An 11,197-nucleotide genomic window follows, 5' to 3' on the forward strand; every position below is an offset into this window, starting at 1 on the left:
GGCAGAGTGATGAGCATGGCATAGGCGGCTTAGGACCCAGGGGGCGCCTTTCAGCCGGAAAAAAAAAAAAAAAAAAACCACCTCGCTGCAGCAAGCTTGTTGGAAGCTCCCAGTTCTAAAGAGAGGCTGTTTACCAGAAGCACATAACAAGAGCAGGTCTGACTGCAAGGCTGGGAACGGGAGGCAGAGCCGCCGCCTAGGGGGACCCCGGCTGGACTCTGGTTGGTCAGTCACCTGCAGGACGAAGGAGGTGAGGATGCTGTTGGCCTGGGTGCGAACAATCCTCATCAGCAACATGCTCCTGGCAGAAGCCTATGGATCTGGAGGTGAGATTACAATCTTTCCTTTCTGCAGCAACTTAATGAAGCAGAAAGGGTGAAGCTTCCTATTTCCCAAGCAGGAAGACGACAGGAAATGGAGCTTGTAGCAGGTTCCTGTTGTCCCATGAAAGCTTTGTTGGTTTTGTTTTTTTCTTTCTCCTTTCCCTGCCCGGAGCTTGCAGCTCCATCTTTGCCATTAAGAACAAAGGCAAGTAACCACTTTCTCTTTTCTTTTTCTTGCCGGTGGCTCATGAGTGGATGGAACTTGGGGGTTCATCTCCCCCACTCCTAAATCCTGTTCTTTTTTGGGGGGGCTTTGCGGGTGTCTCCAGAGCGCTGGCCCTCCTGCTGAGGGGAGTGGGAATTTGGAGTCACATCCAGGCAGCAATTAGGCAGGTTCCCTTCATTTGAGGCTCTCTTTTGCCTGACTGGATATAAAGGCCTTTGTAGGATCCTCTTGGGAGGGAATGCTGCCTGTGAAAGTGTGGCCACATCCACGGAGACAAGAACACCAGAGTTTATATAACATGGAATGACAACACAGGGATGGATTTTGGGTCCTGCCGCCCTCTGACCCAAAACTCTCGCCGTCTCCACAGAGGGTCCTGAACCCAGGGCTCCCCCGCACCATCCTCCAAAGTGGTCACAAGTTCCAGAGCAACAACCCCTTGCACTTGTGCAGTGCTTTCCGGCTTAAAGAAAAGCAAAAAGCCAACACCGAGCAGCGAGGGCAGGGCACCGGCTGGGGGCTCTTCACTCACCCGCCCTCCCTTCTCTTTCTGGCCTCACAACAGCCCAGCGAGGCAGGCAGGGTTTCCACGTGAGGGCAGGGTCTCCCAGGACCCTCCCCCAGCAGGGTCTCCCGGGCTGCCCTGCCCCGCCACTCAGTGTCCTGTCGGGGGCTCCTCTTCCTCATAGGCTGCTTCTGGGATAACGGCCACCTGTACCGGGCGGATCAGCCCTCCCCCGCGCCGGGCCACCGCTGCCTCAACTGGCTGGAAGCGCAGAGCGGCCGGGCATTTGCCCCAGAGTCAGGTGAGTGCCCGTCCCGGGCGGCGGGGCGGGCGGGCGGCGGCCGTGTCCCAACCCCGGCCCATGGTGCCTTCTCTCCCCTCTCAGGCGCCGGCAACCACAGCTACTGCCGGAACCCGGACCAGGACCCGCGAGGGCCCTGGTGCTTCGTCAGCGGCGAGGCTGGAGCTCCCGAGAAGCGGCCTTGCGAGGACCTGCGCTGCCCAGGTACCCGCCCCGGACCCCGCGCTCAGGGCTTCCCAGGAGCTGTCGCTGCACCCGCCGCGCACGTGCGGCCGCGCGACGCCGGCCGTCCCCGCCCCACCCCGCGCCGTCCCATTGGCCAGGGCTGTATCCAGGCCGCGGGACCCGAAGCTCATTGGCCGGCGCCGGCGCCCGGAATGAGCTCATTCTCCGCGAGCGCCTAGTAAACAACCGTGGGCGACTAGGCCCCGCCCTTCGGCCGAGCTCGGCGCCAGGAGCGCCGCTGGGGGAGTCCCGGAAAAGTGCGTCGTTGGTCCACGCCCTGAGCTCGCCCCTCGGTGTTTATGTAGCGTAGTTTATGTAGTATGTATGTTTGTGTAGTGTCTGCTGTGTGCTAGGCACTCTTTCACAGCCCCCCTCCACCCAGTTTGGGGGATCTAAGATTCAAAGAGAAGTTCAGCGACTTACCAAAGGCAGTGGCAGGGTCCAGATTTGAATCCAAGTTTCTTAGACTCCAGAGTGCAGCTTGTGGCTCCCAGGGCAGCAAGGACGATTTTCTAGGATTAAATGGGATATGTAAGCATGTAACATAGGGATTGGCATAAAGCGTGGGCTCAGCAAATGTGAGCTGTTCAGAGGAGTCACGCATTGCCTCTTGGCATAGAGGGGATACCCCTGGAGGTGAGCTGAGCTGGGCCTTGGAAGATGGCAAGAATTTGAGACTATGAAGATGTGGGAGGCAGGTGAGGCCCTTTCTCACAGCCTTCTTTGTCTTGTTCCAGCTGTGGTGCAGCCTTTAGGCCGGATCTTGCCCCTAGGTCTTGATTTCAGTGTGTACAGTGCATTCTAAGGTGGGCCCACTCAGCTTCCCCCAAACTCAGGCCGCTCTCTGATGAGAGCTGTTTTCCCACTTCACCTCCAGATACTGCTTCCCAGGGCCTGCCAACCTCCACAACAGAAACGGAGGAGACCGCTGAAGTGCCAGGAGATGAGGTGTTTGCTCCTGCCAATGCCCTGCCCGCCCGGAGCGAGGCTGCGGCCGTGCAGCCAGTGATTGGGATCAGCCAGCGGGTGCGGGTGAACTCCAAGGAGAAAAAGGACCTGGGAACCCTGGGTATGACTGCCAGCCTCTGTCCCTGTGAAATTCAAGGAGAAATATTTGCTGATTATCTGGGGTGGAGCTAATGGGACCTTGTGTCCTGTCTTTGGCAGGCTACGTGCTGGGCGTCACCATGATCGTGATCATCATCGTCATTGGAGCTGGAATCGTTCTTGGCTACAGCTACAAGAGGTCAGTAGCTTCTTTTCTGGGCTCAGTGAGAGAGAAGAGGAAGGTACACAAAGTCAAACCAGTCTCCTTTGTGGCATTCTTACCTGTAAAGGAAGTGAGGTATTGGATGCAGAGACTTGGTTCTAGTTTTCACCAGGTAACCTTGGACAAACCCTCTTCTCTGGTGCCTTTACTCTTCACCCAGAAAGCCCGATGAGGTAGGGATTCTTCTTCCCCATTGTGAGGTGAGGAGGCCTTCATCAGAAGGGTGAAGTGACCTGCTCAAGGTTATACTGCCCAGGGCGGGCCGGAGTCACATCCCCCTCTCTTGACACCGACATTCGCTGCTGTCTGCTGTGGAACCAGGTGGCGTTTCAGAAATGAGGCTGGGTTCTCATTGCGGGGACTGGGATTGAATTCTTTCTGTGAGTTATAAAATTCTGCTCCTAGAAAAGGTTCCCAGCCACTGCTTTTGCAGTTGGGGCTTGAATGTCCTGAGATGTAAGCAGTGGGATCTCCTCTAGGACAGGAGGAAGGAAGCAAGTTGGAGGGCATGATGATAATCGAGTTGTGCCTATTTTTCCAGCACTGGTTGACTCTGGGAAAATTATTTGCAAAATGTTGGGCAAAAATCAGGGGATTTGACTTCCATTTCTGAGTATCTGTGATATTTCTTTTCTGTGGTCTGGGAAGGCTTCCTGTAAGGGAAGTGATGTGGTGGCCTGCGTTTTCCAGTGGTGAGGACCACAGCCCCAGCAGGTCATCCAGTATTAAATAAAATCGAGTTGTCTTTAGAGTGATGTAGTCAATCTCATTTTACAGATGGAAAAGGGAACATATTGGTAAAAATAATAACAGTAATAGCAGCAGTATTTCTGAAGTCCAGGTACTGCTTCAAATGATATGTGTGCTTTAACTCAGTCCTCACAATCACCCCTGATAAGGTCAGTGATATTATCCCTGGTTTACAGATAAGGAAACTGAGACTTGTTTGAGGTCACACACCTAGCATTCGGTGGAGCTAAGTCTCAGTCCTGCCATTGACTAGCAATCTGCGTGACTTTCAGCAGGGTGGTTCTATTTCCTACTCCAGGGCACGGCTGTCACTGAGACGCTTGACTGCCTGGCCCAAAGAAAGAGGTCAGTAAACCATAGCTGTTTCTCTTTTCTGTAAAATGGGGGCACACTGCACTCCAGGCTCCATCACTTCTCTCATCTTATGTGATTCAGGAAGCACAGGTTCAGAGAGGGGACGTGTTGACCTGAGAGGGTCTCCTGTCCCCTACCATAAGGTTGCTGCCCTCAGCGCTACAGTGGATGTGGCAGGTTCAGGGGCACCAGTTTGTCATTTCAGGGAGTTAGGGGGAATGATGGGGAGGCCCTGGTTACAGTTCGCAGCTCAGACCCAAACCATGTTGGCTGACTCTAGCTGTTGAAATATTTCCTCCTCAGCCACTGGATAGCACTGGGCTTGCTTCCAGTCTTGTGACAGTGTCCAGGCCTCCAGGTGCTTGAACTGACTGCTAAACGTCCTTAATCGAAAGCTCAGTTCTCAGGCCAGAGGTGGAAGCCACGCCTTTTTCTTCTAGATCTGCTCTTCTCTAGGCTGTCACGGGAGCGCCCAGAGAGCCTATATTTACTTTCCTGTAATCTCAGGGCGAGGCACCAAGTCACCAGACTCCTCGTCACTAACCACCGGACCACCCCTTTCCTCAGCAAAAGTGCCCCAAGCACAGCCTGTGCAACAGGAAACCGCATGTGGGCTGGAGGCAAGCGCTCAGCCCCCACTCTCTCGCCAGAGTCACAGAATAGTGTCCTGGAAAGTGCTGTTGAGCGCAGGTCCTTCCACTTCTCTGCACCTCCTTTTCTCGTCTGTTCCATAGAGCTGTGTCCCCTCTCCATGCACACGCATACCCACCCCACGTTCTCCTTAACTATTACACGTAGACAGCAGAACACCAATCAGGTTAAATAACCACTACAGCCACCTAGCCTTTCTTAATAAGACCCACTGGGTGTCCTTCCCTGACGATCGCACCAAAGCCACAGGACCACACTAGAAGGACCACTTTTACACCATTTCACAGTGAGCAGCCGAGACCCAGAGTTCAGCGGTGTGTCCAAGCTACATGGCCAATAAGGATTGCCAGCGTCTCCCAAAAGTCCAGCAAGGCTCAGGAGCTCCGTGCCAATTTGCTTTGGATTGCATAGGACAGTGTGGGCTTCCCAGGTGGCTCAGTGGTCAAGAATCCTCCTGCCAATGCAGGAGACCCAAGTTCAATCCCTGGGTTGGGAAGATCCCCTGGAAGAGGAAACGGAAAAGTATTCTTGCCTGGGAAGTCCCATGGACTGAGGAGCCTGGCAGGCTGTAGTCTATGGGATTGCAAAAGAGTTAGACATGACTGAGTGAACACTCACAGAACCTTTCAAAATAAAACAGAAACTTTCAAACTATATCAGCTGGGCTTAAAAGTCAAAAGAACCAGGATCTGGTTCTGGAACTGTGAGCAGTTCTGGGTGTGACACTGGACAAGTCATTTACCTTCTCTGCTTCCCTCATCTGTAAAATAGCATGGGGGCAGGTTAGTGATGATCTGCCCAGCTCTAACGTTTCCTAAAGACAGTTACTTGGTGGTGGCCGCAGGCAGTACTAGGTTCAGATCCCAAATCCGCCCTCTGCGTGAATAAATGATGGAGCCTCTCCGCTTCTGCTGTCCTGTCCCTGAAACAGAGATCCTAGTAGATGCCGCATAGGTTTGTTGTGATGATAAAATGAGTGTAGTTCGGGCAGACAGTTGGTGTTCTCGACCTTGGCTGCCTTGAGGAACTTGTCCTGAGCGGCAGTGTGGCACAGTGCCACTTCTGATGGGGACAAGAGCAGTGGCTCAGTTACATAATAATTTGAGGCAGCCTGTGTTCCCTGAAGGAGGTCTCAGGTGCCTCTATCACCTAGCAAGAGGATGTCAGATACAGGCAGCAGATCCATGCACTCTTGCTTTCTGGCCGGCCTGGCTACCAGACCTGAAGCTGGAGCAGTCAGGATAGAATTCCTGCAAGCTCTGAACCCTTCCAAGGGCCAGGAGGCTAATGGGAGGGAGTTTTCCCCTGGCCGGGAGGGGCGGGCAGGCACCAGGCTTCCTCTCGGGAGGAAGGGAGGCAGATGGGAGCGGCAAGGGCTCAGCCTGGTGGGCCTCTGTCCTGGTTGTCTGGTTCAGGTGGCCAGCCTGCAGCTCCCTGCCCCGAGCGCCGAGTCTGTGCTCTGGCTCTGATAAAAAGGCAAGGGGAAAACTAAGTCAACCACTCCTCCGCCCGCCCAGGAGAGGAACTGAGTTAGTGAATGAGTCTTTTGTTCTTTCTTGGCTGTCAGACAACAGCCTGGCTGTTTCCCCACCTCACAGGTGGTGAGAAGGGACTGAGCCACCTGACAGTCAGTGCAGCCATCCTGGTGGCCTCTCTGAGACCCCAGAGGAGGCTGGGGGCTGCTGTGGCACCTCTAGGACTCACAGGTGCCGTTAGCAGGAGGCATGCGGGGCTGAGTGTGTTTTGAGGTTTCTAAATGGAAGAGACTGCCATCTGGACTTGTCCCGGCACCTGCTCCTTGCATTTACCCTTGGCTGAGCTTTAAGCCTAGCTCTGCCCCATTAATCCACATTGATTTTTCCCCCTCAAGACTTGTGTGTGACGCAGCCTGACCATTATCAACAGCCTGGCTGACCACAGCCAGATGCTTGGTAAAGGAGGCAGCTGAGGAAAGCCTCAGTTTCTTCGGCTGTAACGTGGATGACAGGCAGTGCTGGGTGGAAATGAGACAAAGATGACGCACGTATGAAGGGTGCAGCATTCAGCTGGTGCACAGGTGACCCTTCTCAGGGTGGAAGGTGGGAAGGCCATTTCCTGGCACTTCAGTGGGTCCTTGGGAAGCATGAGTTCCTGCTTTCCTTCTTCCTCCAGCCTCTTAGGTTTTGAAATTCAGGCCTTGGCACAAGGCTCTGGGCACACTCTGCTGCTTTTGTAAATGGTCTTTGCTTCTCTGCTGGCTTGCTTGCAGGCTCCCTTGTTGTTGTTCAGTCACTCAGTCGTGTCTCTTTGCGACCCCGTGGACTGCAGCACACCAGGCCTCCCTGTCCTTCACTGTCTCCGGAGTTTGCTCAAACTCATGTCCACTGAGTCAGTGACGCCATCCAACCATCTCATCTTCCAACCATCTCATCTTCTGTCGCCCCCTTCTCCTCCTGCCCTCAATCTTTCCCAGCATCGGGCTTTTCCAACGAGTCGGCTCTTCACATCAGGTGGCCAAAGTATTGGGGCTTCAGTTTCAGCATCAGTCCTTCCAATGAATATTCAGGGTTGATTTCCTTTATGATTGACTGTTTTGATCTCCTTGCAGTCCAAGGGACTCTTCCTTAATAGAATTAAACCCAGACTTTCCAAGTTTCTCCCGACATGGGCAGACTGTAGTTTTCTGTGGTATGCCGGAGGTAGAGGTTATGTGGCAGTAGCCGTAACCAGGACGTGCCCAGAGGCAGAGCGAGTCTCAGGCCGTGAGTGGGGGTGCACTATTTCAGGCAGCCCTGTCCCCGTGGCCCTCCTCAGCCCCTCTGGGTGTTCGGGGAGCTCCTCTGCTGTGGTTCAGGGTGTCCAGTGCAGAGCCCGGTGAGGATGGGCAGGAGCTACAGGCTTACATGCAGAGACTTGGCCACCCAGGGCGAGTCAGGGGGATGAGCGCACAGGTGTGCCGTCTGTGACCCGACAGTGAGGAGCAGGGGGCCGCGGGGCACACGTCATGCTCGGGATCTCGTAGGACGTTAGGGGCCCTGGAAGTTCTCAAGTCCAGCTCTCTGTTCTACAGATGATGCAGCTTAATGCCTAGAGCGGAGGGCAGCGGTTGAGGTCACATAAACAACACTCACCCTGGCTGTCCAGTAGGAGCTCCCTTGGGAGCCCAGATTAAGATAACGTTGCCTGGTGAGTCACATTACCTTCAGGACAAATCGCAACAGCCCCCTGTGACCTTTATAGCAGTCCCATGGTTTTCTAAATGCTTTCCCATTCAGTAGTCTTGCCTGGAAAATCCCATGGACAGAGGAGCCTGGTAGGCTACAGTCCATGGGGTCACAAAGAGTCAGACACAACTGAGTGACTCCACTTTCACTTTCATCATCATATTTGGAGTCAGGTATCATTCCCATTTCACAGAGGAGGAAACCAAGGCTCCCCAAGGCCAAGTGTCACACAGCCCACACTGGGCTGGTCCAGGGGCAGAGAACTGGTTGATTTAAGGGCAGTTGGGAGGCACCTGCTCTTTCCCCTCCAGCGCCCGTGTCCTCAGTGTTCCTGTCTCTGGAAACCTTTGTCCTTGCACCTCCCTGGGCGATAGCTGTGTCATCCGTCTGCTCTTGGCTGTCTCCCTGGGGACTCTGAGGCTGGCCTGTTTGCCGCACCAGGTCATCCATCAGTTGATTGCTTCAGGGCCTCTTCAGGATGGGCTCCTTCCGGGAAGACTTCCTCTGACAGCTGAGCCCATGTGTCTGATTGCTGTGTTAGAGGAGGCTGACCTGGGTTCTGGCGTGCAGTGTGCCAGGCACACACCACACCCTTTGGCTTGCAGTGGGCGTGGTGGGTCCAGTGGGGCAGACCTGACATGTGCAGCCAGAAGACTGGGTGGGTGAGGCCCTGCCCTATCCTTTTTTTGGGGGGTGACCTTGATAAGGTCAGAACTTCTCTTGAGCATCAGCCAGACTCCAACAGACTTGGGCTCGAGCCCACCGTGTCATTTGGAGAGTTCAGCTTCTCTGGACTTACTTCCTCATCTATAAAATGAACGATAAGACCTAATTGTTAGGGTTGAGAATGAAATGAGGTAATGCACGTAAAGCCCTCAGCATGGAGTGAGCACTTCACACGAATAAACTGGGTAACACGTCAGCCTGATTGGGTCACGGAGTACCAGGAGAAGGCCCGTGACACTCAGGGGTCCCATGATCGTCGTGTCCTTGTTTCCCGTCGACCTGAGCAGCCCACAGAGGCGCCTGCCCACTGCACTTGGAGGGGATGGTCCCTCTTTGTAGCCAGGGCTCACACCTTCCAGGGAGGGGATGGTCCCTGTTCCCAGCCAGAGTGCACACCTTCTGAGACTTCTGAATGAGGCATCTCAGAACAGGATGGTCAGGTCAGTTTTCTGGACAGCTTTATGGGTGAGGGCTGAGGGTTTTTCTGGGTCCCGTGGCGCCTCGGGCTGAAAAAGCAAAGCTCCATTTTGCTCTAAGGATCTCCTTTTCCTCCCCACCATCTTCACTGAGCCCCACTGCAGCTGAGTGAGGTTTGTGCTGTCACCCCCATCTTACAGGTGAGGTTTAGGGGCTCCTTGCTGAGTTAAGGTAGTCTGGCAGAACAGCCCTGCCTGGCTGTGACTGCTGCCAGCCCCTGCCGGGCCTCAGGGTGTGGGCCTAGGAGCAGACCGTGCGGGAGGCACAGCCTGACGCCTCCCTCTTCTCCTGCCAGGGGCAAGGACCTGAAAGCCCAGCACGAGCAGAAAGTGTGCGAGCGGGAGCTGCAGCGGATCACCCTGCCCTTGTCTGCCTTCACCAACCCCACCTGTGAGATTGTCGATGAGAAGACCATTGTGGTCCATGCCAGCCAGACTCCAGTTGACCTTCAGGAGGGCAGTGCCCCCCTCATGGGCCAGGCGGGCACTCCAGGCGCCTGAGCCCCCCCACGATGGACAGGAGCCCATTGCAGACACTGGTGTGGGACCACCTACCCCCCCTACAGCTGGGAGGATCTACACTTTCTGTTGTGGTTAAAACTCCCCACTTTTTCTGTTTGAACCCTAAAACAGCAGCAGGTGGCACTGGGGCTGAGCGAGAGGCTGGGGAGGGTCCTGCCAATGCTCTTTCCATACCATGGAGCAGGGTTTTGCCCACGGATGGGGACAGCGGCAGGCCCTGCAGCAGTGCTGTGACAGGGGCTTCCTGTGCCCCGGAACCAAACCAGGGATGGACAGGGGGCTCCCCCAGCTCCCCTGTGCTTCATTGTCCAAGATGGCCTCAGCCTCGGCCTCCCCACGTGCTCGCTGTGGGTTTGAGTGGCGTGCACTGTGAGTCACAGTTCTGGTCATATAGGTCAAGAGGTGGTGTTTAAAAAACGTATTTAGTTTTTTCAGTATTTGGGATGCAGTCCCCTACTGACCTCTGACAAATGGAAACGAGTCTGTACGAAAGTCAGCACTGTGGTTGAGAATAGGATCTAGGCAGAGGCTGCTGGCAGTGATGTGCCTTGATGACTGCAGGCCGGGCCCAGGGCCCCCGGGGCTCTTCCTGTTCCGGGAGGAAAGGAGGGGAAGAACGGCCCTGAACATCCCACTGAGGAGGAGGGCGAAGGATCCGCAGCTGCCTCAGCCCCCAGGACCTGAGTGGGCCCGGGGCACCCCAGACGGCCTCCCTTCAGGGTGCACAGTGACCTCTCTGCATTCCTCAGGGGTGAGACAGCAGCCAGCTGACCCTACAGGAATGATGCTGTGGGTGGGGCCTTGTGAGCTGCTTCTCAGAGGTTAACCTGGAGACCCGCCAGGAGGCGAGATGATGGAGGGCTTCAGGACCAGCACCTTCCTGTGGGGAAGCAGGGTGAGGGTCACAACCCCTAACTTGTGAAACAATCACAGAACCAGTGGAAGGGACCTTAGGGTTCCTGAAGCCTTTTGGACAGAGGGGGCCCGAAGGGAGTGACGCTCAGGTTCGAAGAGGAGGCTACCGGCTCGGTCAGCCTCGAGGCCCCGATGGCACACTCGGGGGCCTCAGCAGGGCTAACCTGTCCACAGAGCTTCCTTCCCAAAGCCCTGCCACTGCCCTTCATGGAGGCCGGGTTTGTGGGGCCCTGTCTCTCCAGCAGGCTGTTCCCAGAAGTGACCTGCTGAGGGGACCTAGGCCTCAGGGGGTCTCCTGTTGGTCGTGATGCAGAAGAGAACATTACCGGTTTCTACTTTTCTATAAAAGCATTTCTGTGTACGTTTTATATACCTCATTCTGACACCTGCGAATAAAAGTGCAGGAAATTGCTCTGCATTTGAGTCAACATAAATTTTAAAAAAATCCATATTGCCAAGTTTTTGTGGGGTGTTAGGACACTCCTCCTCAAAAGCGTTTGGTTACCTTGTCAGCACCTGCAGGGTGAGCTCTGCTGTCTGTCCTTCCCTTTGGCCCACACCGGGGGCAGCAGCCAGGTGGTTGGTAACTGGAGCGTCCTCACCAGGAGAGCCTCTCAGGTTGAGGCTGCAGAAAGGAGGCTGTGCAGCATGGCAGAGGGCAGCCAGTCACTGCAAACCCTCTCCCCCTCAGCATTCTTTAGAGGTTAGGGAGGGGCTGGAGACAGGGTTGGGGCATGGGGGTGCAGAGGG

At 55.2% G+C, this 11,197-nt stretch overlaps 2 protein-coding genes across 5 annotated transcripts in view; one reads left to right on the top strand and one right to left on the bottom strand.

The window, feature by feature from the left end:
- Window positions 1-3,008, bottom strand: part of DRG1 (developmentally regulated GTP binding protein 1) — an 80,992-nt gene extending 77,984 nt beyond the window's left edge. For all 4 annotated transcript variants that reach the window (XM_081542419.1, XM_081542425.1, XM_081542421.1 and 1 more), the window contains exons 1-2: window positions 2,910-3,008; window positions 2,004-2,092 (exon numbers count right to left, since the gene is read on the bottom strand). The gene's annotated coding sequence lies outside the window, so the exon portion shown is untranslated. The remainder of the gene's footprint in view (window positions 1-2,003; window positions 2,093-2,909) is intronic.
- PIK3IP1 (phosphoinositide-3-kinase interacting protein 1) lies at window positions 112-10,865 on the top strand. The gene is made up of 6 exons (XM_081542427.1): window positions 112-326; window positions 1,239-1,355; window positions 1,440-1,559; window positions 2,458-2,649; window positions 2,748-2,826; window positions 9,307-10,865. Exons 1-6 carry the CDS (start codon window positions 257-259, stop codon window positions 9,509-9,511), a joined length of 783 nt encoding a protein of 260 aa, XP_081398553.1. The 5' UTR covers window positions 112-256; the 3' UTR covers window positions 9,512-10,865.
- The last annotated feature ends 332 nt before the right edge of the window (window positions 10,866-11,197 follow it).

This window comes from Giraffa tippelskirchi, chromosome 11 (assembly GCF_054371585.1).
Source record: "Giraffa tippelskirchi isolate mGirTip1 chromosome 11, T2T-mGirTip1v1.2.pri, whole genome shotgun sequence".
In the NCBI taxonomy this organism is placed as follows: Eukaryota; Metazoa; Chordata; class Mammalia; order Artiodactyla; family Giraffidae; genus Giraffa; species Giraffa tippelskirchi.

Excerpts from the sequence above, each read along its gene's own strand:
- PIK3IP1 (XM_081542427.1), top strand. The coding sequence starts at position 257 with ATGCTGTTGGCCTGGGTGCGAACAATCCTCATCAGCAACATGCTCCTG. Across the intron at positions 1,560-2,457 it reads CGAGGACCTGCGCTGCCCAG|ATACTGCTTCCCAGGGCCTG; the intron begins GTACCCGCCCCG and ends CTTCACCTCCAG. Across the intron at positions 2,650-2,747 it reads AAAGGACCTGGGAACCCTGG|GCTACGTGCTGGGCGTCACC; the intron begins GTATGACTGCCA and ends TGTCTTTGGCAG.